Here is a 27,300-nt window from a genome sequence, read left to right on the forward strand (position 1 = left end):
GAGTTGCCTTGCTCCGATTTCGGCGAAGATACACGAGCCGCTCGCTCGATTCAGCAGAATTCGGCAAAAACGTCTCTCTTAATTACAAGCAACTCTTTTTTTTTTTTTTTTTTTTAGGTTGGTAGGAGAGCTTTAAGCTGGCAGCTGAGTTAGAGTGCTGCTTGGCTGCTCGCACATCTTTTGTTGGCAAATTGTAACTACAGGCTGTTTGAACAACCTTTCAATGAGCGGTAAGATGCCCAGAACAAACACAGCAGAGAAACACAGGTGTCTGAAGGATAATGTATCTGGATGCTCGTGGGCGTTTTTTGGAATCTGTGATGTCGTGTGGTGGAGTTCCACTGTACTCAGTCTGTTCTTCAGTTATGACATTTCTGAACTAACCGTTTGATGAAAACCTTCAACGTTGTCAACGTGTTTAAAAGCGCGTGCAGTCAAAATGTGGGTCGTGAACATGTGTTTTTTTTGTCAGCAGTCGCTTGGTTTATACAATCAACACAGGTTTGTCACAGTCCATGAGCGTATGTTTGTGTACTCGCACGCTGTACCTACTGAGAGCTGCCAGCAAAGTGGTCAGCGACAAGCCAAATAATGCTTCTGACCGGCCAAGTCACCGCTGCCAGCCGCTCCGGCTGCCGAATTTGCCGGCCTCTGTGAATCCGCCCTGTCAGAAGTTCGAAGGTGCATTTAGGGGATCTAATGAGTCCTCGTAATACAACTGATTATTTCTTTGTCTCCCTAATGTGATAATGCAAGATGCATTAGTTTGGAAAGGGCTCCTATTCTTGTACTGGTCACCGCTGCCACCCGGAGGACATAAACGGGAACTGCACTGCATGTTGTCACTACAGTAGTCGAGCGATTTAAAATAAATGTATGTATGTGTGTCTCTGCAGATGCGTCAAGGGGCCTTCCTGGTGAACTCTGCACGGGGAGGTCTGGTGGACGAGAAAGCTTTGGCTCAGGCCCTGAAGGAAGGCAGGATACGGGGCGCCGCTTTGGACGTGCACGAGTCGGAGCCTTTCAGGTGCTTTTTTTTTTTTTTACCTTGGAACTCTTGATTGCTTCTGAAAAATAAATCAATTCATTCATGAATATTGTCCCTTTTAATCATGTTGTCTGAACAACTCACTATGCTCATATTAATCCAAAATATTTCTGATAATGCAAATTGAACAACTGCCTGAGTTGATATTTTTATTTTGTCTTTAAAGAAGCCCAGACGTCTCTATCCCTAACAACACCTTATGCCAACTCGGCTTCTAGTTCAGACCTCCTCCAGTGTCTCCGTTAGCCGTGGAGGATTAGCAGCTTTACCTCGAGTGTCTCCCTGATGACCAAGCACTTCGGTCGAGGCAAAGGCCTTAGTGCATAAATCTAGTTTCATTCCGACATGTAGTTTTATTCAGACAGGTGGGGTGTTTTCAGGTCCCTGGACGTCCGGTAGCCCCTGGATTACTATTGCAACAACCCATCATCAGGAGGGTGAAACTAACCTGTCTCACGACGGTGTAACCCACACAAATAATACAAATGCTTATCGGTTTTCTGTTTGCAAGTTACAGCAAATCAAACAGTAAGATGCAGTAAAGTGAACTTTTCCACCTTCATACCATCTTCCCCTCACCAAACAAGTATAAGAAAATGTATTAATAATAAAAAAAAAATAAAGCTCAATTAATAATATTAATAATTGTAAGAATTATTTTACAAAAGTACAATTCATAATTATAGAATCTGTTTCTGTTGTTCTGGCTTTATTTCATTGCTCTGGTTGATTGACTTCAACTTTTATCATTTCTATTGTATTAGTTTTATCATACATATTATAATGTCTATTTTGTTTTTATACCTCAATCTCTCTCTCTCTCTTTCTTTTTTCTTTTTCTTGCTGAGCAGTTTTTCCCAGGGTCCCCTGAAAGACGCTCCCAACCTGATCTGCACGCCCCACACCGCCTGGTACAGCGAGCAGGCGTCGCTGGAGATGAGGGAGGCGGCCGCCACAGAAATCCGCCGGGCCATCACCGGTAAAAAGGAGCATACATTTCAAACACCAGTTAAATCCCACACATTTTTTTTTTTACTTCCGCCCCTCGGTTCACCGGCCGCCGTTCTGTATCTCGCCGCCACGCAGGCCGAATCCCCGACAGTCTCCGGAACTGTGTCAACAAGGAGTTCTTCGTGACCACGGCGCCCTGGGGAATGATGGAGCAGCAGCAGCCTCAAGTCCACCCGGAGATCAACGGTGCCGCCTACAGGTAGGAGGGGGGGGGGATTAGTCTGCAGTCGAGCTCGCCTGTCAGCTCCGGGGAGGGAAGGGGGTGTTTAGTGTTCCCGTGTATGCTTTTAACAATTCTCTCTCTCTTTTCCTGCTCATTAGGCGACGTCCTAGCTTGTATTTACCTAAAAAGTTGTCTCACATGAGTGTAAAGTTTTAGGCTCGACACTGTCTCATCCAGACTGAACTGCTTCTCTCACACAGCCGAGTGAACCAAACCATGGTACAGGCCATAGCAACGGGGGGAATGCAGGACAAATTATATACCTAATTCTCTACCAGGTAAATGAATACAACCCAGGCCGCGGCTAACCGGTAACATCATGAATAAAAAAACAGATCCCATTGAAACCTGTGGCCTGTTTCTGCTTTACGCTCTTACTTACATGTTCTGTAACTGTACCCTCTTTACCTGGCATCCCATTAGCCCCCCCCCCCCCCCCCCCCCCCCCCACCCCCAAGCTGCTCCCCACTCCTCCTCTGTCTTTCTCTCCAATGTCACATGCTTCACAGAAGCTCTCAGATGAGATGCAATGTTGTTTTCATTCTTGTTCCAGCAGTAAAAAAGAACTGTGAAAGATGGACAATGAGTCTCTTCCTCTCTTCAAACAAGATTATTTTATTGTCTGGCTTATTGTCTTCGCCATTTGAAGCCAAATTATATGCTATGCTATTGAACAATACTCAAATGACGACCTAAAATGAGTGAAACGTACAATAATTCCTAAAAGAAAAACATCAATGAATCACTGAGATGATTTTCTTTAAAGAAATGCGACCTTGATATCAGTCTACACTGTATTTACTCTCATATCAAACTCATTTGAACCGCATTAAGACCATTTATGTAGATTTCATTAGCTCAATTACAGAATGTACTCCTTTTCGTTAAATGACTTGCCACCCGTCTCACATACGCTTCTGTGGTAGAAGTGCTTCGAAACTATAACGTTGTCCATCTTTGAATCAGTATTAGTTAGTGGGAGGACATGGAGCCGTGTCTTTGCGAGGACGATGAGGCGGAGACCCGGACGAGGACCCGACACAGTAGAAACAAAAGAAACTGAGAGTGTTGTACTACAAAGCAAGATCAATGAGTCCAAGTCCCTTCGGGAGAGAGCCCCCACCACCTTCTGACCAATCAGCTCTCTGCCAGCAGGCTGCATGTATTTAACAGCTCTTGGACCTGCAACTCATTTTGAAGGCAAAAGTCTGGATTAGTGTCGATAACCGGCTTTGTGGTGGTGAGTTCAGGGTTTCTTGAGCCTGGATATGTTGAACTTTCTTGGTGGTACAGCCCTCTGTGAGATTAAAACTGTTTTATTATTATTATTATTATTATTATAAGAGCTTTTCTTCCCCTCTTTTTCCCCACTTGACTCCCTAGAATAAAGGTTCAGGTCACCCAAACTATAAAAATCCAAATCACGTTTGTTTGCTGACTTATTTTAACACAGATCTGTAAAACCGATTCTTTACAGCCATCAGAAGTGATTAAACTTCTGAGATACAAACATGACAAACACAAACTTCATGTAAGGGGATACCCCTGACTACTATTATGACTATTTTAATAGGAACCTGAAGGGATTGAAAAATGGTTCTTTTCTTGTCACAGAGTTTGCAAAATCTCCAACAGGAATATTCTGAAATCCAACTGGATTTGATGTTTTGTAGTTTGGGTGGACGAGCCTTTGAATTGTCACCGACTGATCAGGACCCTCTAACTTCATCACATATTGTCTCCATGCTGTAAGCCTGTTTATCATACTGTGTACTAATTAACATCTCATTTCTGATGAGGTGGTGTTGGTGATGTGCATTATTATGGGCGATTTGTGAAGAATATAAGATGTTTTTCAGAGTGTTTGCGTCACTTTCTCACTCAATCTGTAGGTACTTTATTGTTCCAGACAATCAGGAGACGTAAAGCTTTAATTCAGCCTTCGGGATTCAAATAAAAATGTGTCACTGGTCGGCTGCAGACTCTTTCTTATGGGATTAGTCTTAACAGAATTACGGCTGTTAAAGTACTTGAGATATATATACAAATAAACAACATGTTAAAAACAAAGGTAATCCTAGTTACACATGCAAAACATGCAAATATTGAATAAAATCTGAATGAAATAAAGTAAAGTTACTCATATTTCCTTGCCATCTGTCCCCAGATTCCCTCCTGGTGTGGTGGGCGTCGCCCCCGGTGGGATCCCCGGACCTATGGAGGGGTTGGTGCCCGGGGGATTGCCCATCGCCGCCCACACCCTGCCCCCTGGTACCCACCCGTCACAGGCCACCTCACCCAACCACCCTTCCAAACATGGCGGCGACCCCATGAGAGAGCACATGACTGAGCCGTAGGACTGCTGCTGTCTGCCTGAGCGTTGTGGGGGGGGGGTAAACGAAAACAAAACAAAGCAAGACGAAACAAAACCCAGCAACTCAACCATCCAACTGTTCGCTTGACTTCAGCCATCTGAAGCCACCAGCAGGCCGCCAGCAGGGTGGCGACTCACATCTTTTTTGTATGAAGCCACTAAGTGGAGGACAGTGGACGTTGAAACACTCCCGAGCTGCCACACTGAGATGGACTGACCTTCAAATACCAAGACTTCTGAAACTCCTTATCTGTTTCTGTTCCTCATTGATTTCAAGTGTTTTTTTCCCTCTCTCTCTCTCTTTTTTTTTTTTGATCTATAAATATATCAGAGTGATTCCTCCTCGCCAGGATCCGAGCTCGACTCGACTCGACCCGCCCGTCCCTTCAGTTTCAAACGTCTTGTGTCACTTTTTTTGTTTTTTTTCTACTTTTATCTTCTGTGTTTCTGTTGCAAGTGAATGTGTTTTCTTTCTCTCTCTTTTTTTTTTTTTGTTGGATGTTTTTTCAGTGTGTGAAAAATGAATGAATTTACAGCTCACGTACGTTTAGCAGACAAGAAAACAGCAGCCGCCGTCTCCATCACAAACCTAGATTTTATTTTTTGGTTTTTGACAGCGTGGAGGCTCCTGAATGTAGACATGAGGTGTGGGGGCAGGAGATGGAGGAAGACCAATTTGGGGGGGGGGGGGGAATAAAAAAAAGAAAATCCAAGTGTAGAACAATATAATCCATGTGACTCCTCAAAGTGTTAACTAGGTACCGATGACATTTGGTTTTTGTCACTAACAGCAGACATGAGCTGTTTACCAGGCAGTCAGAAGGAGGAAGAAAAAACACAAAAAAGACTGACTCAGGAAAAAAAAAAGATTCAAAATCTGATATTTTAAAAAAAAAATCCTTAATTCCTGAATTTCACGTCTCCATATCTCCATTGTGTTGTTGTTTTTTTTTTTATATCTCCAATGTACATTTTTTGATGTTCAAGGTTTTCTCTCCTGTTAGATTTGTTGTTAAATGTTCATACGAGTGTAGTCTTTACGTGAGCGGCCCGCCCCTTCTCCTTCCTCTTCCTCCTCCTCCTCCTCTTCCTCCTTATAGTTTCTCCTTCTTATTTCTGCTCCGACGGAAGCCAGCTGAGGCTCTCGGGGAGGCGAAACGAGCAAGCGGCCACATTCATCCCTTTAGTCCCGCGACGATAGCAAAGAGACGGCTGCTAGCAGATTGTTTGGTTTTTAGTGTGAGTATTTGTATTTGTTTCTTGTACAAGGTGAACATATAGCATACAGTGCAGCTGGAACCAATAAATAAAACTTACTGTTCTGACTCATCAGCGCCTCCGAAACCTTTCTTTTTGTGGGAATCGGTTACATATTTAAAGTGTTCATATAAGAAAACTAAGCTGTTTTTATGACTTAAATGTTATGCAAAATTCACATTTACTGTAATGGCCCTCCCGTTGACTCCTCCCACAATTTGGCAGCTCTGCTCAGGCACATGGCACCACGAGAGGAAGTACTTCCTCCTCTTCCCAAGATGGGCGTGTGTGGGCGGAGCCAGTCCAGCTCACACAGACACAGCAGATTCTGAATGCAGCTCCTATGATCCAATATTCAAAGGGATGAAAATGAAGGAAAAGTTGGATTTGGGCCAATAAACTTTTAATACAAAGCTTTGGGACCAATGAGACCCATGTAAAAGTGTTGAAAAGCTGTATGATATGACCACTTTAAGATTTTTTGTGTGTAAAAGTATATTCTTAATAAAAAAAAAAAAAAGACTTAGTTTCTCCAAAACCAGATATAATTCTAAAAGCTACCTTTTTTTCTTTTTCTGTGAATGCAAGAGATATATTTGATGATTATCAACCCGTGATTTGAAGGCGCTGTGAAGAAATCAAAGGTTAAAAGGTTTCTGGATATAATAGATTGAATTATTTTCTACCCGTTTTTAACATTTGACCTTCATTTGACCTGCGAGTGTCAAATTTCCCACCTCCACTAGAGGGAGCAAGCAGCTCAAATGCAGGGGTTGTGAAACACGACTAAAACACTCAAACTAGAAAACGACACGAGACATTGGACATTCAAAAAGGTTTTCCTTTATTTGTATTTTTTTTTAATATATACTTTCTTTTTTTAAATTTTGCCCGTACTTTGCATTATACTCTGTTTAGTGAAGTCAGGCCTAAATCCACAAACCATCATAGTCACAACTGCAACTATTGCATAAATACAAAGCAACATACAGTTGATGCTCAAAAACGTGTGTGACTCAAACTGAAACACGGAGGAGGGTTTACAGTGAGCAACGGCGGGAAGAAAACGAGATGCAAACACTCACAGCAAAAAAAACTAAACAAAAACAAAACACAAATGACAACTGTGGGTTGTTTTTTTTTTTGTTTTTTTCTTCTTCTGTCAGCTTTGGTTTTATAGGTTGCAATCCCTCACAACAACCTTAATAAAAAAAGAAAAAGAAATAAATAAAATAAAAAAGATGGGTTCACATAAAAACAACAAGCGGGCTTCACAGAGGAGGTGAACTGACGTGTACCGCGAAGACGACAAAAACGCTAGAAAGAAACAAACGGGGGAAATTAGAGAATACACAAAGTGCGACCCAGAAAAGAAAAGAAAAAGAAGATAAAGAATGAAAAAAAGCACCGGGTTGTAGGCATCCAGATGAGGTACTAAATCGCACGCAACAAAACGTAAACTTTTCACCGATGGTCATGATTGGTTCTTCTTCCCTCACAGCAACAAGTGTTTCTGTGCAACATGTCTTCATCAAGATTGAGAGAATAATCACCCCTCCCCCGCAAAATATATATACACACAAAACCTCTTATTAGCTTCAATAAGTTTCCAAACAATAAATATGCTGAAAAAGATTCTGAGAAAACACACACGCGCGCACGCGCACGCACACACGCAGGCAACTTCTCAGGTCAAACTGTGTAAAAAAAAAAAAAAAAAAGGTCAACCAAAGATGAACATTAGTGTGATGAAACCTCAGTGAGTGTAGCTTTGACTCGTAAAGGGAAACTTCTCCCTTTTCAACAGCTTCATAGACGACCTCAATTCAAGCAATGATACTGTATTTATATAGAAATGTTTGAATAGATGTGCAGTGCTTAGTATTAAGGATTAAATTCATTTATTATTACACAGTCTCTGGTATTTGTAAAGATATTGAGAGTTATTGGCTTTGTCCCTGCCCATTCAAAAACAAAACGCTAAATGAGCAAACGCTTCTACAACTGGAAAAAACACCAAAAAGATCCAATTTGGAAGTGTGCTTCTGTCAGTGCTCATACTGAACGGATAGAAAGTGTTGATTTGAATCAATGCTGGTATATTTCCTTATACTCTTTTGTTTTGTTTTTTTCTTTAAACAACCACATGCATTTACATCTACTGGTAAAGATTCTCCTTTTTTTTTTTCTTTTTTCCTTCTTTACATTTGAAAGTCAAAACAAATCCAAAGGTTGTTCGCGTTCAGAAACCTTAATTCTCGGTGTCGCTTTGGTGAAGTGTTGAATGAGAGTTCATGTCCGAGAGCCTGTCGGGGCCAGAAGAGCAGCAGTGTCTCCTGTGGAGGGGGGGGGGGGGGAGGAGGAGGAGGAGGAGGAGGAGGAGGAAGAGGAGGAGGGTGGGGGGTCCCAGCTTCTCCGCCCTCTCCTGAAGGCTTTCACAGTTTGTCCGTGTCAGGAAAGGAAAACTGTTAAAAAAAAAAGAAAGGAAAAGCAGGAAGAGAGAGAGAGAGAGAGAGAGAGAGAGGGAGAGAGAGAGAGAGAGGAGTCCTGCCCCCCCCCTGCAAGCCGCCTCCCACCGCTTCCGGTTCCGTCACTCGTCGTCGTCCTCCTCCTCCTCCTCGCCGTCGGACAGGGAGGCGCAGGGGCGGATCTGCCGGTAGCCGTCCAGCCACTTCTCCACCATCTGGGTGACCAGCGGGTGGTTGCGGCGGCGGGAGCTCTTCTGGAGGGCCACCAGCACGCCGCCCTCCGTCACGCAACAGTCGAGCCACTCGCGCAGCAGCTTCTCCTGCTGCTCCTCGTTCCCCATCTGAAGGAGACCAGACAAGACCGGGTTGGGGGGGGGGGGGGGGGGGGGGGTTTAAAAAGACGACCGCGTCCAATTCTGTCACGTCCGGCGTGGCGGGAGAGCTCGCCTCACCTCCTGCGCCGACAGGAAGTGGATGTGGAGCAGCTTCCTCTCGCTGTCGACCAGCGGCAGGAACGTGACCGTCACGTCGTCGTCCGTGTTGAGGTTGGCGCCGGCGCCGCGATTGTCAAAGCCGTCGTTCTCCATGGCAACCAGGGCCGAGAAGTGGCCCCGCGTGTAGCCCAGGGCGATGGGACTCTTCCAGCAGAAACTCTGCTCCCACAAAAGGGGCAAGTACACACCTGTGGGGGGGGGGGGGGCAACAAGAGAGAAACACTTTAAATCAATTATCAATATAATACTAGAAATAATAAGAAACAGCCCGACTGTCGAAACACTTATTTGGCTTCATTAGTTCTGAGCAGATTCGCTTTGGGATTTGGGCTCTAAAATCGATTAAAATGTGATTTTAGGTCCCAAATTGAAGTCGACCAAAATTGGATTAAAGACTTGAATTTAATTAGAAGGGTTGGTAGAAAATTGAGAGATGTTCAGAGATACATTATGTCCTTTTACTTCATAATGACATTAGGGCTTTGCAAAACGATTCTTGTACGTGACACAAAGAGAAGCGCTGGGAACGTTTTCTTCTGATATGCAGTCGAACATATGCAGGTCGCTCGTCAAGCATTTTGAGTATATAAACATGGAATTGCTTAACAAACTACTCACTACTCATGTGACAGAAAGCTCTGTTTGTATTGACAACCAGCTAAAACGTATGAAAACGTGGACTTGGACGGGCCTCGGACTTCGCTTGATTCTCCGACACCCTTTATGATATCTAGAAAATTAAACAACTTGCCAAAACAGATCTAGAGCTCTGCAGTTTTCTTTAATTATGGTTGCATACAGAAAAGATTCATCGGGATGTCGCATGGGAACATAAAGTCACATTTGGACAACGTTCCAGCCACAACACCTAAATAACAAGACGGTGACAACTTCAACATATCACAATAGTTCACAGATTTATAACTGCACTTGCTGCTTGATGCTGTTGTTTATGTTGTTTCTGGGATGCAGTAATATTTCAGTGCAGCTGCTCTCCCACAGTAAGGAAAAAAAAAAAAAAAAACATTACCACAAGGGGACAATAACGTTTCCAATAACAAGCCAATAAAGTACATTTCTGAAATAAATACACTTGGAAATGTCCAAAGCGTGTGGCGGCAGACAGAGTTGCCGTCTCACATTTCCTCGGGTTGGAAATACACAAAGCGGCTCTTGTGAATCTCCTCCTAACCGACGGCCTGCGTTCAGAATCCTCTCCTCGTTAACCAGTGTTCTTTTTTTTAATTGGGTTCACTTTTGGTCACTACGGTAACTCAAACGGCGCCCCGTCTCAGTTGTGCCTCTATCGGCCGTCCACAAGCACGCCATCCGCCGCATGTGTTTCACATCGGCTCCTGGCAACAGTAAATCTCTGATCCATCTCACCACGAGCAAGTTGGCCCTTACAGGGCACTTTCATCATCCCCTGCACACCATCACTCAGCGGCCAAATTGAATCCAGGCTGTTTTTAACGGCGCGTCGTAAAGGTGGAGCGGGCTCTCTGAGCTCCACTGTACATTCTGATGGATCACACATGTTCCCGCTTGCATGTGTGTGTGTGTGCGCGTGGCTTGTTTTCCCTGCATTGTGACACAAGTCTTGACTCTTTCCGTTCACGCCGTTTGTTATTTGGAGTGACGGAGAACGGGAATACCCCTCAAAAGGAAAGCACGGTCGATTGAGACATACTGCATGTCATAAATAGCGGGTCGGACGGGAACTTATTCCAGCTATGTCGGTTATGCAGACGCGCGGAGGCCGGAGCTGCTCCACAATAGGAAGTCTGGCCCTGCATCGCCCACTGGGATGAAGCGACGACTCCAAATTCAGCAACGTTCCGAACCCAATCAACAGCAGCTGAGCTGTCCGGCGCATTGCTCACCTTGAAAACGGGTGTACCCGAGTGTTTCGCCACGGAAACTTTTGTAATACTTCACTCCGTAGACGATAATGGGCCTGCGAAGTATGTGTGCAAGAACAAAAATGTGGGTCTGTTCCAAGCTGGATCCTGGCTGTAGAGAAAAAACACAACACAGAGGGGGGAAGAAAAAAAAAAACCAAAACAGTCAGACTGGAGAATAAAGTAGCAGTTGGAAAGACAAGGAGTTGGTGTGGGTATAAAGCACGAATTCCTAAATGCTGCCAAATTACACCGGCATACTCAAGAATCTTACAATCATTGAGCTTGCACACCTACGTGTAAAAACAACCCGCCCTAATACTTAGTCACTGAGGTCAGGAGGAGCAGCGGGAGGCAGGAAAGTGCTGATGGCAGAGAGGATGCACTTTCAGAGGGCATTACAGATTAAGTACACTCTGGTAAGAGCAGTAAAGCTTTCTTGCATAATTCATGCGTCGTTAGCCCGTCACATTTTTAAGCACATCAAGCTCGCGTCGTCCTCGCCACAAGCCACGGCGTGCGTCGCCTTTCATCTTGGCGTACCTGACTTGCGAGGGACAGGATGAAAGCCCAGTCTTCCTGCCACTGCTCCTCTCGGAGGGAGAAGTGCAGGCCGAAGCTCTGGGAATACCACGACTCCCACTCCTTCCAACGCGCGTAAAACCTGCACAGACACCCAAAAAGCAATCTTCAGCCTGGACTCCGCACAGTGAGGCGTGTGACCACTGTGTGCTGCATTCCTCTGTTATCGTTTCAGTCGGATGGATTTCTGCATATTAGATCACGGAAAAAGCCGCCGTTTCTTACGACGAACCATGAATCATCCCAAGCTGTCGTGTTCCCGCAGAGTCAGTCTTAAAGAAACTATTCACGTGAAGCTCGACGCTTCAGTTTCCATCCATGATTTGGGAGATCACAACAGCCATCTCCGAGCCAAAACTTGTGCATGCAACTTAAACTGTGACGCAAAAAAACCCTGAACTGAGATTAAACCTTTATAAAAGATAAAACAAGGGAGGTATTCAGGGGCAGTATTGATTTATTATGGATTTCATGAAAAGTGTTTTGTATAAAACATCGTGTCCGGCAGAATGTACCACATCCTAACATCTTAACCTCATTGTCCTCTTGTTTGGCAACGTTAACGAGCAACAAAATGTCACCCGAGACTCCTCGGTGTCACGCTTCGACGGGTTTGGTCTTTCTGAGCGAGGCAGTTAAACTTTTTTTTTTTTTCACTTTTTGTAAAGATTTGTCTATAAATCCTTCTCATTTCCTGGTGACGAGACACAGGCGGTGAAAATCTCAGGCTGCGCTCGTCAACAACTCCGTGTAAACGACTGAGTCCATTCAGTCTGCAGTGCGTAAACAATGGAGTCTTTAACCAGCTGAAAGTCAGATTCCTGTCGATAAAGTTTCACAGTTAATATGTGGAGCGCTATTCCTTTCATTCGGCGACACGTGGTTTGAATATGATTGGGACCCGATGCAAAGCTGCGGCACTGTGGCTCCAAAACGTCGGCGCGTACGATAGTGTGCGGTGCGGAGGCCTCACCAGTGAGAGCAGTCGTGCAGACTGTCGTGGAGGGTCTTGCGGAGCACCGAGTCTTTGTCGTAGATGCCCCATGTGGCCTGCAGCACGGAGTCCAGGAGGCAGTCCCCTGCTGTGCGGTTCCACAGGGCGTACAGCCGACTGTCCAACCTGGTCCCGAGCTCCAGGGACCAGTTGATGATGGGAGACTCCTCTTCCAGCTCTGAACGAGAGAGAGACAAAAAGAAAAAGAAAATGAGAGCCGTGTACTTGCAAAGCTGCAGTATTACTGATTGTCTAAACATAGGCAGAACAATCTGTACGAGGAAATGACACTGTCGTCTCGTGAGAGTTACATGGAGATTAGATAGGCTTTTTTTCTTCTTGTGCATCACAGGCGATAGTATTTGGACCATGTGAGATGGTTAATGATAAGTGATGTTTGTAAAAACAGACTTGGCATAAAAATATGGACACGAGCACAAAGAAAACAGGTCGCTGGGTGGTCAGGTTACAGCTAAAACCAGATGCAGTCAGAGGTACAGTAGTCAAATGAAGAGATATCTCGCACACCAGTAACTGAAGTGTAAATCATCACATTGTTTTTAGTCATTGGTCGTTTTGCCCTGTGGAGCTTGAAGCTATAATTCTAGTCTAAGAAGAAGATGATTGCTCCAACTGGAATAGTCTCCAATGCGATTATACATTGAGAATATTTGCTTTTAATGATTTCTGCAGAAACATTGAGTGATCAGGGATGAATCAGATCTGATCTCCAAAGCTGCGGCATTATGCACGGTTCAGGCTTATCATTTTTCTATTCACCTGCTTTATTTTTTTTTTTGTCAGTATTAACTGGGCCTGGAGATTTTCTAAGACACGGATAGAGTTCTGAAATTGTCGTCGGAGCAAATCCTCCATCTTTGTTTCAGTCGATGGTAAAAACACAGGTCTCCCTGTGTACTAGTTATGTGTTCATAAAGCTTGCATAGTGTGAAAACAAACCCTACAATGTGGTTCCATTTTTTAATTGAATGGACTTTTTAAATGTCACATTGGGATGATTAAGCAGCACATATAAATAATTAAATCAATAAAAAAAAAGGATGGGGATAAAGAAAAGGCCACAGCTCCGACATGTGTACGTACACAAGATGTGTACGTGTGTGTGTATGTTGGTTGAAAGGAAGTACAATCATTCAGAGGGATCAGAGAAAGCCCTGAAACTTAATTAGGCTGATTAGCTCAGATGCAACTGGTACACGGGATAAAGACAGGCCGCCTGGCAGAGAGACAAGCAGGAAGAAAAAAAAAAAAAAATGCTGGCAGGAGGGGAAATACAAGTAATACAACACTGGCAGCACTCTGCTGTCTCCCCGTTATAGTACGCAGGTTGCGAGGGTCTCCCTGTGTTTGACAAGCAGCTAGATCTAAGCCACTTCTGGTTTCTCTCAGACTTTTGGGCCCGTTGTCACGATACATGAGTGAAGTGCGTGCATTTAAATGACCTTTTTGCACATCCCGGTCCAGCACCTCATCAAACAGTTTTTCCTGAACGGCCGGAGGCAAGTCCTCAATGTCTGCAACAGAAAGAAAGCGTCTTTTTAATAAGAGCAGTGTGGGTTCTATTCACAAATAGCTTGATTAATGCAATGATATCTGCTTTACCAACTATAATTTATTCCTGTCCTGACTCATATCAACTCACGCCAAAGTGTTTTGTGATTTTCCACAACAGCCCGCGGTCTTAACTGCTGTTGTCAACACAGTAGCCTATTCTTTAGCTCGAATAAACGAATGCATTGACTTTGTGGAACTGAACAGAATGGGTTTCTATTGTGGCCAGAAGCCAGTCGGCATTGTCCTGGACACCAGGCATGACTGAAAATCCGAGCAGCAACAAAATGAACAATAACAGCTATTCTCAACACAACGAGATTCTACAGAAGTAAAGATGAATGCATTCTTCAAGGGCAATGCCACTAAATATAGTTTTGCTATGAATGACGGACGTGCAGAGTTGGCGGGTTGGCATATTCACTATGCAAGGACAATACTGGAACAGTGTACCAGAGGTAGCCTCTGTGTTCTCGCAGTTGGAAACAGACAACCATAGCATTATGTTCCCTCAGCAATTGCACAAAAAAGCAGCTTCATTTTTTTTAACAAGTAAACACAACTTGCATTTGAATACATCGCTTGGAAAGCCAGAATAAATAGCTGGACTGGGGTTTGTCAAGTGGATGAATTTTGATTTCCCAGAGTACAGAACGTACCGACAATTTCAGGGGCGTAATTTGAACTATTGATCAATTTGTGTGCGTTTCCATGTATGTGAATCGTGTTGGTGCCGAGAAGCTAACCTGCAGGCAGGGTGAAGGTCACCAAATCAGTGAGGAAATAGCAGGTAAAGTCTCCCTTGCGCTGGTGAAGAGAAGCCGCCACTTCACGGCGAATCTGTTCTGTTAATTCAGGACACACCATGGCTGGAATGCACTTCGCTGCCTGTTGGGACACCTGCAGAAAGGAGAAGACAAAAAAAATAGTACATACTACAAATAGGATTGTACAGGTGCATGAGCATTGAAGTCAGAGGAGCACACAGTTCCTGTGGGTTCCTGAGAAAACATGTGTAGTTAAGGTTAACTGAATAGGATGGGTTAAATAGGATCAATTAAAAGAAATGTCTGTATTAACTGATGCAAGATATACTTTCATGGTAATGTGAGCACTGAAGGCTGAGGGAGTGAGCCTAACGTTTAGAGCTGGCAGGTAGGCGTCACTCGTGACTGAGAAAATTAAGAAATCTGACATCTGATTTAAAGGTGTAAAGACAAAGAGAACAATCTGAAGAAATCACCACGAGTAAAGAATTATGTATTTGTAAAGATCATATTTTTTGAAATGTGAAAATAGTTAACATCAGAATATAACGCTTTGTATTCAGAGGAATATGTGCAGTTCTGCCAGGGGTACAATTATACCCACTGGGTAAAATATAAACTATTTATCCAAAGAGATGTTCCTAAAGTGATAAAATGCCAAAACACAAAGAGGGAATCTCAAAACAGAAAACTCCAAATACAGTCGGAGCCTTAATACTTCACAAAGAGCCGTGACTGTTTGTGTTTATGCAGGCAACTCAGATGACCCTGCGATCTGTGCTAATCAAATCTAAATTGCCTCAAGGACAAGAGGAGAAACGGAAACATCTGTGTTTAGTGCCAAAGCAGTTGTCGGCTCCGAAGCATTTTTGGTGACCTGATCCAATGGTTACTCACTAACCCCCTTTGGAAAAGAAACTGGGGCAGTGACTTCAGAGTAAGTGTGTGAGGAGAGGTGTGTGTGTGTGAGTGTGTGTGTGTGTGTGTGTGTGTATAGATAATCTGGGATCATAGAGCTGAAGGCAAGTGAGCCACAATCAACTTGAGCACATGCACACTGCACAAGCTCAGTGAGTCTTTGTGTTGGGACACTGAGCAGAGTACTGGGTTTGTAACCAAAACGCTGACCATACAACACTAACAACATAATGTGATTACTAATAGAGGAGTGGATATCCCATCAGAAGCCATGGCTGTAAATTACTGCCTGCTTCCTTGCACAAAGCATACAAGAGCTCTGCGGTCCCTTTCCTCCATAAAAACCCTTCAGCCCTGTGATTCCTTCTGGATGATCTCACTGGATGATGACATTAGGAGACTTTGAAAAACAAACAAACCAGAAAAAAAAAAAGATACATTTTCAGTGACGCAAAATTAAGAACTGTTACGACCATTCATAGGAGCTGAGATTTATAATTTATTGTCGAACATGACATTGCTCTAACTTCACACCAGTAGTGTGAAAGCATGTCACGCTGAAGGAAAACAGTGGAGGGGAAGAAAAAAAAAAAAAGAACGTAAATTCTGGCATCAGCTGCACGGATAAGATATAATCCTGAGAGTACAAGTGGCCTAGTGTTTGGTCGCAGTGTAAGCACGATCCAAGCCAAGACCAGTGCCTGAAAGAGCCTCGACTGACCTCGGTGAGGAGCACGGCCAGCATGTCCTGTCTCTGGAAGCGGATGGCCAGGTGGACCAGCGTGAAGCCGTCATCAAACGCCGAGGGCCGATTTAGGAGCCGCACCTCGTCTGCAGTTAGCTGTCGCGCAATGTCCCCGCCCGATGACTTATAAGCCTCCACAGCTGCCAGGTCACCTTCCACCACACCTTTCAGACGAAGATCAAGGAGGCAAAAACGATCACATCAATGCATGGCTATTGATGTTACAGTTTTAAAAGTTTAAAGAATCTTGCATAGCCTGTTCACATTCGAAGGCACCATGTAAACAGAATTATACAATACTATTACGAGAAATCACATGTTTTCACCCAATAATGCCAAATCTCTTTACATGTGTGCCTGATTATTAGACTTGCTTTGTTCATTTGAACCTGTACATGTGTAAAGAAAACGTTACATAAAGCTGAAGTGTCACAACATGAGCAGAAGCCAACATAACAATAGAAATATCAATAAAGAGCCACTTCTGGAGTGAAGAGAAGATGAATTTCTTGGTAAATGAAAGGAAAACAAGGCCAGATATTTCTTTTTTGGAAATGGCAGGAATTTCTTAATTACTCAATAAGTACGTATGTGCTCTGGAAGAAATCTGATAATCGGAAACATTTGAAGCATGTTTTTGTTTCTGTGCATCAAATATATCAGATCTGATTCTTAAATTTCACTTATTATTCTGAGTTTAGTTTCAGCTATTGAGCTGTAATACAATGCTTGTATTTGTTTACAAACAAATATGTACAACAAAATATTCTAAAGAGTCTTGTTTGCACCATGTAGAAGAAGGTGTTTTGACTGCAGTGTTTGAGATCGCATCATGAATAGAGACAACAGGGATTAGAAAAACAAAAACTTGGGAGCAACCTTGTGAAGAGGACATTCATTGCTCAAACAAAATATATAAAATACTGAAGAATCCCGATGCGCTTGATCTGTGGCAGCTGTAACAGCTTTGAGACTTCACTGACTTTGAAGTTGAAGGGGAAAAGACAACAGGGGGGAAATGCGATAATCCGTCCTGTGTGTTTTCTCTCTCTTACTTATCTTTACACTCAGATTTTAGCATGATGGCTCAAAGTTGCCAGTGGATCAGACAAGATGCAGGTGTTCATTTGGCTTAAAGGTGAAACGTTACTGATGGAAAGAGATTATTCCAACGCCCAACACATGAACCCAACTTACAGTTTTACTACTTCACAGTTCAGAATGCTGGAGCGACATTGAACCGTTTCATCTGAAGAAAAATGAAAATGAGTCAAGTATTCAGCTATGAACTTTAAAACAAAGAAAAAAAGATCTCTCACGCAATGCTCAGAATAACATTTTTTTGTGTTTAGAATCGGTAGCACCGCCTGATCACAGTTGACGAACACTGAAATGTGAATAGCTGTAAAGATCAGCCCGGGGACTCGGCGTGGAAAAAGCCGTCCTTGGTATGAAATTAGGAACACACTGCCGGCTGCTCGAACACCACGAACTACATTGCACGGTTATGAAAATTCGCTCCCTCGATTTCTAGCGTTTACAGTAACCGGGTGGTATTCTCTTGTACGTTTTGACAGCATTAAACACCGCTGTGCTTTTGTTCTCTCGTCAAAGGACCACACACAATGCCCGGGCTGCATAATCGGTGCGTGAGTGAGCGCGAGAGAGACGTGGAGTGGGTGGAAGGACTCGCTGTGCCATGTGGAGCGGGCTAGCACTGGGGAGAGACGAGGAGAGGAACTGCATAACAGCAACGCCGCGCGATGGAGTGGGATCACAACCGCTTTCCACAAAAACACTCCATTAGTGTGGGTGTGCCCGGAGCCCTGCAGTCAGTACTGTACTCACAGATCCTGTGGCGAGCACAAAAAGGCGCTGATACGCAAAGCAGACGCGCACTTAAAGACAGACTGATGAGGGAGAACAGATCACACTAAAGTGATTTTCTTCCACACTGAACACGCCATTTCAGTAAATGTGGGAATTGGTCATCGCAATCATGGGGGGGGGATAAAAATCTGTGTGTTGGTGCCTTAAAATGGGCTTGCGGCACATTTAACAGCCACACACTTCACAAGGTAATGTCCTTTTAAGTCGGGCAAATTCAGGCAATGTGCAAAATTATTTGGGTAAATGAGCGAAACAAGAATGTAAGTTGACAGTTTGGAGGTAGAGAAATACATTTCATAAATATTTCACAAGTTTTACCCTCTATGTTACCAGGACGGGAGTTAAGAAATTACAAAAACTAACATTACTGTAATTGATGATGACAGTCTATCCTACTGCTCCTTTTTACAGCGTTAACCACCACACAACACAGTAACTTACATGGTGTGTATCCTGGTACTATAGACAAAACTTTAACATTACTGTAATTAAGTAGTTTTCTTGGACACTTATATGAACACTTATACTAGTAGCTTTACTAACCTGAGAACAATTTACACCATGTAATTCTACTTAATTACTTTGAAACCCACAAGTCACTGCTGAGCATGACAACAAATGTTCTAAAAACGTAAATTAGGATACTAACTTGTTATATAAACTGTTTGAACGGTCCTGCCGAACAAATGTTTTTTTTCGGCAGCTTGCTGACGTCACTGCCAAATGTTCGTCTTGTTCTTATGGCTTCAAAAAGGGAGAATGCAGGGGCCTTTAGCCGCCATCGCCTCCAGATTAGCAGGTAATAACAGTGCATCATCACGCACCTACCCATGGGCCAATCAGTCAAGCTCATTTCAATGACGACACCAAGACCAGCGTGAGAAACTCTGCTTGCCCGAGGGCGTTCTGTCAATAACACATCAAAATTTGATTGGCTGATGATACTGTCACTCAACATTTTAACCCAATAGCAGCGTCCAGCTTCGATCAGAGCCTAGCAATGCTTTTGCCATTCCTTTTCCAGATAAAGTTGCATAATGAACAAGCAGCCTAATTGATTCCAGACACAGATTTCAGAATCATTTTTTAATAATAATAATTAAAAAAAAAAAAGAAAAATAATTTTTGACAGGGCCAGCAGTGCTAGCCCTGCTGCCTCTGACTGCACACCATTGACAAAAACATGTTTAGCTATTGGCCTTCTCTGCTCTTTTTTTCTCCCCTGTCTTTATTTACTTCATCTGCTGAAACCTGCATCTGAGAGAAGTTACCGGTTCACAAGAAAAAGAAAACGTAAACTGAAGGCTAAATGTGACACATTATTTAGTTGTTAGGATGGGCTTTACGATCAACAAACCCATTCCCAATTATAATGCATCACACAGCTTTTATTGAAAGTCTCACTCGGGAGAAGGTTATACCAAAGAAATACACCGGTGCTGTAAATAACTGTGAACTTCAACAGAGGCTCCTTGTTACTGTGAAGGTTTGCTCGCTGACATTTGGTACCGGAGCAAGTAAATGGATCTGAGCCTCTATTTGTGGTATCAGTTACACACATGCTTTTCTTACAACAACATATCAAAATGACCGTCCTGGAGGAGATCTGGAGCAGCCTCAGATTAAGCCAGGCATCCTGCTGGTATTAATACTAACATCTGACTTCAGTCAGCAAGAAAGCCTCAGGAAGGGAAAAAAAAAAAAAACACACCTCAAAGAGGAAAGAGGGGCATATACACACTGTCATAGTCATTTACTAGTGTATACTGCCAATGCTGAACCTCACGTTTGTTTTACTGCTATCATATTTCACCATCCTGAGACAGAAGTGAAAGCTGTACTACTTTTGCCGCTGTGTTTTATATCTAAGGTCGCGGTGCTGTGAATGTTTCATAACAGAAAGATCATAGCTATTTGTGGAATCAACTGCACGCCCGGTGGACTGAGGAGCTGCGGTGGAGAAACGTAAAGCTCTTTGATTGCTAGCATGACGACAATATTTATGGAATTGCTGTGCGAGCTGAGACTCTCTCACCCACCACTGCCAATCCACAGTTTAACAGCTTGGCATGAACGCTGGTCATTTTCTCAGTGACTTGCCAGCTGACGAGGAGACTGCGGCGAGTTGATTCGTCTGCAGTTACTTTCTCGTGCTCGTCCTTTTCGGCAAGTCGGTTACAACGACCAACTCGGGCTCCGTCAGGGATTTTGTTTGGTTCATTTGTGCAGTGACGACGTCGGGAGATACTGTGCACTCGACTGCGCTCATGAATTTATTTATTCTGTGCAGCAGAACGCACTGTTAGAAGCCTTCAGAAACTCCAGCGAGCTATTTTTAGAAAAATTGACTTGCTCACATTTGAGCAAGTACAGTATATCGTGTCAATGGAGCAATAAAGCTCCCATCATACTTGCAGTTTACAGGTAGAAATAAGCATATGTTGTTGAAAAAAATGAGAAGTTGCTTTATCAAACACAATTCAGGCTTTGTATAGTGTCGCCCTGTAGTAAGTAGGGTTTGATGTTTGCGCACACATTCCCCTTGTGTTCACACTGTGCTCACCCTTCGACCACGCACCCATTTCCTTTTACATTCTTGAGGTTGGAGTACTCAAGTCTTTGAACTGCATGTAGCTGTTGCTACATCGGAGCGCGTGTGACGGTATGTGCAGTGTGGTACTGCAGCTCTGTCCACCATCCTCACACAATCAGCAAAGCCTCAGAATGACCCCAAGAATACTTTTTAAAATGTAGTTTTTCTCATCATGTCAGGTCTTTTTAAACTACTGGTGAGCCAAGAAACTTTCCCAAACTCAAAAGCAGTTGGTATGTGTGAAGCATACAAGTGCCTCAGGCAGCAGGAGGGACGAAGGCTTTACCTGAAATCAAACTGTTACTGAAATTCAGTTAAAAACAACCTGCAATGTCAGTGTTTTCCCGAAATTGCAACATCATGAATGCCATTCCAACACGGCAAACAATCGCAAATCTGTTGGTAGGCTAGTGATCAGGATAAGAATGCAATGCATTGTCATTGGATTGAAAAACAAATGTCACAACACCCACATATCAAGGCCACGTCAGTTCAGTATGGAGTTGATCTGAGGTCAGGCTGCAGCACTGATGGTAACTGCTATAGCCTCAGGATTGGTTTTCAATACTTGTGTTACACAGGTTGCACTATTTTTATTGCAGCTGGCCCTTAATGAACCAGTACGTCAATGGGAGCTGAGGCCACTGTTCACAAACAGCATCAGTGTATTAGTGAGCAGGTAATGTCATTGTGATAGAAAGGCAGCATTAACTTGTGCAGTTCTAAAGCTACACTGATGGTATTAAACATTTTTTATGTTGCACTTGAGACTTTACAGGTCAGAGTCTAAGAAGAAAACGTGACTGAATAAAAAAAAAATCTACTCGTATCCTGGTAAACCCTAATACACATTTTTCCTACAGTGATTAAGCTAAAACCTTTCTGAAGTTTTTTTTCAATGTATGTCAATCATCAATGCAATCAACTTTAAAATCAGAACAAATATTTTACTTTTTTCCCAATTCTACTGGCTCAATAGATCGTCCTGCTGCCAAGTTACAACGGTAACAAACAGTTGTCCTTCGACTTTGGCTGTTGCAAATTAAAATGTTTTAACTTGTCGATCTGGTACTGAGCCTTGAGGAAAGAATTTAGAGGGTGAATAAAGGTAACGACACTAAATCAAATTACAAGTTCGAAGCTCGGTGGTGTTGATGTAGTGGGAAGGGTGGTTGTCAACCAATCGGAAGGTTGCAGGTTCAATTCCCATCTCGGTCTGCATAAATACCAAAACACTGAACCCCAAACTGCTCCCATTGGTGTGTGAATGGGTGAACGTGATGAGCTACGTAAAGCTGCTCACACAACTATAAAGCACTATATAAGTGAAATCCATTTAACATTTAGTCATGGAAAGTTGGCGCAGTTTGTTCTCAGTCAAACATCTTCCGATTGTATTTGTGAAACCATAAAAGTGTTGCTCAGTGACAAAATCTATCCTGCTTTCCAAAACATGGCAGAGGCATAAAGAGAGGTTAAGTCACAAAGCTCCCAGCAATCTGAAAATCAAAAGGAAAATGCCTGAGGCTTTCAGTCAGAGGAGCCAGGGTTGATTTTGACAATATGTCGCTCCGTGAAACTCTTCAGGGAGTGATTTCTGACACAGCTTAGATATGATTTCCTTCAAGGGACAGGAGAGATATGATATATCAGGAGACATCGCTAATCTGATAAGAACAACTTACACTTTAAGAAACTGAAGGAAATCACACACTGGGCACACTTGACCAGATGAGATTTCATCTTATGGGGACAAAGCCACACCAACACTGGGGAACTCTCCATGTTACATGAGAGACAGAGAGAGCGAGAGAGCGAGACAGAGAGACAGAGAGCGAGACAGAGACAGAGACAGAGAGAGACCCAGGGTAGGACCAGAAGCTAACTAACTGTGGTGACATTTCTATGACATTCAGACTTAATGATTTCTTGTCGCAGCATGAAACAGCAGAGACATTAATCACTCCTAGAACTTCAGTTGGTATTAAATACGAGTGTGCTGTTGTAATAAAAGAGTAAATGTATGTCAAAGAGAGGGAGAGGGAGGGAGGGAGAGAGAGAGAAGGAAATGGATGAGAGAGTTTAGGAGATGTGCACAACAAGATCTAGAGAACCATGGAGGAGTGAGACGGTGATGTGAGAGTGAAAGAAAGACACCATCACTTGCTGTTCTTCACAAAACTCCTCCGCCCTCCCACCGGTGTGCAGTGTGGGTGGCTGGTCACTCGCTGTTTGCGTAGGGAAGTTTTTACTCTCAAAAGTGCAGAGGACTTTGGTTGGATGAAATTCAACACAGGAAGGAATTGTCTATAAAAACTAGCAGATTGTAAAACCATGGAAATGCCATTTCACCGGCTCGACTCGCCTTGCATTATTCATTTAACTTATTGATCACACAGAAAACAAGTCAAATGTACTTCCGTGAATTATCGTTGCAACTTACCCACGCATGCGTTGAGGAACAGCCAATCAGTCCTTCTCATCCTGTTCTTAATCTGCTTCAGTTTTTTAAAATCCACCTCCAGCTCCTCTTGGCTCCCGATTCCAGCCCCTGACGCCAATTCAATCCTCTGAAAGTCCATGTTTAGCTCCGACTCCCGTTTTGAGGTCGGAGGCGACCTCCTCTGACTGGTGCTGCAACCTCCAACGCCACCTACTACGCCCCCCACTCCTTGGACGACGTGTCCAACGACTCCCCTCCTATTGTCTCTGCCCTGCTCATTGAGTTGCTGGGATGGTTGTTGGCTCTCGGGTTTGGATGCCAGTTCAATGGGCTCAGCTAACAGACTATTAGGCCAGGGATGATCACACACCACACACTTGAGCGCTTTGGCCCAGTTCTCGTAAGTGCAGGCGGTGCAGGTCCACTGCTGTGTGTGAGTGTTGAGTCTATTACGATCGTTGTATTCCTCACAGGGGTCTGTGGGGGGGTCTGGGGGAGCAGGGTGACGCCCAGAACCAGACGTCTGGGGCGACTCCGTGGGACTGCGCGGCTGTTGGGTATGATGTCCCCGGTGAGGCGGTTGCTGCCCGTGCTGCTGCTGCTGCTGTTGAGCATGCTGCCTCTGACAGAGGCACTGGGTGCAACGCATAGCACGGGGCCAGTTCAAATAGGTGCACATGTGGCACGACCACTTGCTACTAGTCTCTGGTGCATCAGCGACGCGAACGCGGGGCCGTGCGCTGGAATCTGGACAAATGAGTAAGCTTGATCCCCCCTGAGATGGACTGTTGCTGAGGCCTGCTGGGTCCCACTGATGCAAACTGGCATCAAGGGCAGGGCTGGTCTTGAAGGGCTCCTCAGTAATGATGGCACCCCCACTGGGCCTCTGAGCGCGGCACATGGTGCACTTGATGGCTGACGGCCAGTTCTCGTATGTGCAGTATTCACAGGCCCACTTGGCAACCAGCTCGGTCATCGTCGCACCGCCGCTCAGGGAAGCTTCCTGCCGTTCAGAGGGATTCTCCGTTCGGCAGATCCACTCTCAAGGAGATCACACAGCAAGCAATGCACTGGGGCACTAAGAAATAAAAAAAAAAAAAAACACACACAGATTTTGGCTAAATGCTTTGGTGCTGTGCCAAATCAACACATGAGCTTCAATAAATTATGTGACGGAAACAGACAAACCAAAATAACGGAGGACTGAAAGGCAAACACTTCTGGGTGGTAAAACAATTAATAATACACGTGAAAGAAACTTTTATACTATGCAAAAGGCAAAATATGCTACTCAATTTTCCAGGTTTACAGCAGTAAATCTCAATAATGCACCCAGAAAAAGACGATTATTACTACTTAGCCGCTGGGTCCTTTACTGTCAAAGTATTCTAAAATTTACAGCCTTGTCCTGATCTGGCATTAATTTACAGCAGTAATCAAAGTGAACAATGTTTGAAGACTCACACAGGAAAATGTGGGAGTAAACTACAGCCTGGAGAAGAGCAATGATCTTCCTTGTCTTAATTAAAACCTGAGACCGGCTGTAAACACAAACCTGTCTACATGGAGCTGAAGTTAACCTCTGAATTCACAGTTGGTGGAAGAGTTAAAAAGAAAAGCATGTTAAAATATACAGCAAGAGTCATCCCCTAACCATGCCAGAAACCCACCTTAATTTGTCTCTATATAGTAATATGAAATGGATCTTGCACAGTTTACAGAATACTCTCAATGAAGTCCTGATCAAAAAGCTAAAGATTCATCACAACAGTTTGTTGAGTGACACTTTCATTCCTTACAGCTGGAATTAAATTAAATAAATAAAAAGGGAAGAGGCATTTCAATGTTCTTGTTCTCGTGCCTGTCTCTTTAAGAGGTGCAAAGATTACTATCCTAGGCACTATTTTAATTTAACTTAATTTTTTTTCTGCTGTTTTTTTTTTCTTTTTCTCTCATAACTAAACCTGTGCCATTGGGAGCATGCACACAACAAAGTGTTTTAAATAAAAACTGATTTCATGACTGTTTATAACCTCTCATATATTCGGATCACATTGTGGCTGCATAGAAGAGAATCCACCTCATGCATCAAACTTTTGCAAGGTCCTGCTGAATGGGAGGCAAATTTCAGGGTTACGTACACCAGGCAAATGTCCCCGACAAACCGAGCTGGGCGAAGAGAGACAAGGACGGGGGAAACCTGACACCCAGCAGGGAAGCGCATGACTGGTTTAAGACACTTACTGATGCATTGAAATTGAATTCGCCCCCAAAGCCTATTATTACCTCCATATGAACCTGGATGATCCGTGTGTGTGTGTGTGTGTGTGTGTGTGTGTGTGTGTGTGTGTGTGTGTGTGTGTGTGTGTGTGTGTGTGTGTGTGTGTGTGTGTGTGTGTGCGTGTGCGTGTGCGTGTGCGTGTCCGTTCCATCCTGTCTGTGCATCGTTTACCTAATAAAACACAAGTTGGAATCAGCAGCAGCCTGGGCTGGTGGGGGGGAGTAGTAACGTTACTGTGTTTACACCACGCCTCCCAAGTTTACAAACACACACAGTGAGAAATTCAACAAATCGGCGAGAAAAAAACGAAGGTAATGACGAGAAAAAAAAAAAGAAAAAGAAAATAACGGGACCCTTGCCCGGCGGCTGGAGGAGTCAACTGGTGTACATGTGACCCGCAAGCGTTGTTGAAAAATAAACCACGGGAATAGTTTAAAAAAAAAAAAAAAAAAAGTGGCTCGTGGGTTAACTATTATCTTACTTGACACCACTCGTCCGGGATTGGGGAATTACAGCCGGCCTCGCAGGCGGCTTGCTAACGTTACAGGATTATGTTTTTTGTTTTTTTTCTGTTGCCCCGGAACCGTGACGAGACCCGTTCCAACTCTACTGGAAGGCGGCGTTGCGGGAGAAAAGCCCCCCCCTCCCTTCCCCTCCTCACCTTTGCTCGGCTGTGTTTACACTCCTCGGTCCCCCAGCTGCAGCCAAAACAAACGGAGCTTCCTCCCCTCCCCTCCCGGTCGGAGAACCCGAACTCCGGCTGCTCTCACTTGGACGACTCCCGCCGCATATTGACTTCTTTGGGGCGCCGCTTCATTTGGCAGCGGAAGGTCCATACATACCGTGGAGAGAGAATCCCCACCCCCGCCGCCACCACCCCACACCACCCCCACCCCCTCCCCCCCTCCCCCTCCCCAAGTCCCGTCCCCTCCGGCCGTCGCTTCTGGCTCCCTCAAATCATTTTTGTCCTCTGTTGCGTATTCCCAGGTTTTAATGGCGGCATGGGGGAAGGCAAGCCGCCGAGGCAGGGCTGAGAAAAAAAAAATACTCCACTCTGGAGAGCAGAGCAACACACAGCCCTCGGCCGTGTTACAGTCAGAGGCTGGATCAGGATTTACCACCTGAATCTGCTGAGTGCGCTGATTGGCCGGTTTCTGGCTATCCTTCCACGCTGACCAATCAGCGTCCACGTCTCTCGTTCCAACTGTTAAAGGCTCCGAGGAAGCAAAACACACACACACAAATGTCACCGTAACGACAAAAAGAGAGAGACAGAGAGAGGGGAGCGCTTTCACATTTATCTTCTGCCAAATAGACAGGTTGAACTCTGTTTCCGTGCAATACAAATAAATAGATATGCCTTTATATTGTCAGTATTATTGCGGCTCGTTGCATCCTCGGTAGGCAACCACGTGGTATCCCCTCAAAAGACGATGGGAATGATGTCATAGTAAAAAAATACTGCAGCAAGCAATCTGCAGTAATGCATGGCAGCAACACTTCTCAGCGTTCAGTTCGTATTAATTTAGTTTTTGAACACATGCAGTCACTGGAACCGCTCTAGAATTTGGACATATTGTGTTTTTAAACAGCATGTGCAGGGATGGTGCTGGTGTTTACAGAAAAGCCCATCCACGTCCAGAAGTGATGTCACTGACACAGGCACCAGCATTATAATATAATGCACAGCTATAATCTAATTTCTCAAAATGGTCTCAATATTCACGTTCGCCAACAAG

The 27,300-nt window shown here is 44.1% G+C and overlaps 2 protein-coding genes across 5 annotated transcripts in view; one reads left to right on the forward strand and one right to left on the reverse strand.

Moving 5' to 3' along the window:
* The window catches only part of ctbp2a (C-terminal binding protein 2a), a 73,898-nt gene extending 67,912 nt beyond the window's left edge, over nt 1-5,986 (forward strand). For 3 of the 4 annotated variants that reach the window (XM_080507570.1, XM_080507572.1, XM_080507571.1), the window contains 5 exons: nt 897-1,027; nt 1,900-2,027; nt 2,135-2,258; nt 2,483-2,560; nt 4,450-4,586. In XM_080507570.1, coding sequence (XP_080363696.1) covers nt 897-1,027; nt 1,900-2,027; nt 2,135-2,258; nt 2,483-2,549 — 450 coding nt within the window. In that variant the 3' untranslated portion in view covers nt 2,550-2,560; nt 4,450-4,586. Of the gene's footprint in view, nt 1-896; nt 1,028-1,899; nt 2,028-2,134; nt 2,259-2,482; nt 2,561-4,449 lie in introns of all 4 variants that reach the window. The other variant, XM_080507573.1, reaches the window with a different exon arrangement.
* Nucleotides 5,987-6,733: 747 nt separating this feature from the next.
* On the reverse strand, nt 6,734-26,348 carry LOC308138170 (ubiquitin thioesterase Zranb1-like). Its single transcript, XM_080507174.1, has 10 exons — nt 26,223-26,348; nt 23,281-24,358; nt 16,331-16,518; nt 14,671-14,824; nt 13,816-13,887; nt 12,332-12,530; nt 11,320-11,440; nt 10,759-10,888; nt 8,834-9,063; nt 6,734-8,722 (listed from the first exon to the last, which is right to left on the reverse strand). The coding sequence occupies exons 2-10, from the start codon at nt 24,254-24,256 to the stop codon at nt 8,504-8,506; spliced, it is 2,289 nt and encodes a 762-aa protein (XP_080363300.1). The 5' UTR covers nt 24,257-24,358; nt 26,223-26,348; the 3' UTR covers nt 6,734-8,503.
* Nucleotides 26,349-27,300: the final 952 nt, after the last annotated feature.

The sequence above is a fragment of the Blennius ocellaris genome, assembly GCF_963422515.1.
Source record: "Blennius ocellaris genome assembly, chromosome: 13".
Taxonomy (NCBI): Eukaryota; Metazoa; Chordata; class Actinopteri; order Blenniiformes; family Blenniidae; genus Blennius; species Blennius ocellaris.

What these genes read in the sequence shown, in the direction of transcription:
- LOC308138170 (XM_080507174.1), bottom strand. Translation starts at nt 24,256, where the DNA reads ATGACCGAGCTGGTTGCCAAGTGGGCCTGTGAATACTGCACATACGAG. An exon ending in GTTCCTCAACGCATGCGTGG is followed by an intron (nt 16,519 to 23,280) that starts GTAAGTTGCAAC and finishes TTCGTCTGAAAG; the next exon opens with GTGTGGTGGAAGGTGACCTG. An exon ending in TGGCCGTGCTCCTCACCGAG is followed by an intron (nt 14,825 to 16,330) that starts GTCAGTCGAGGC and finishes TCCTTTCTGCAG; the next exon opens with GTGTCCCAACAGGCAGCGAA.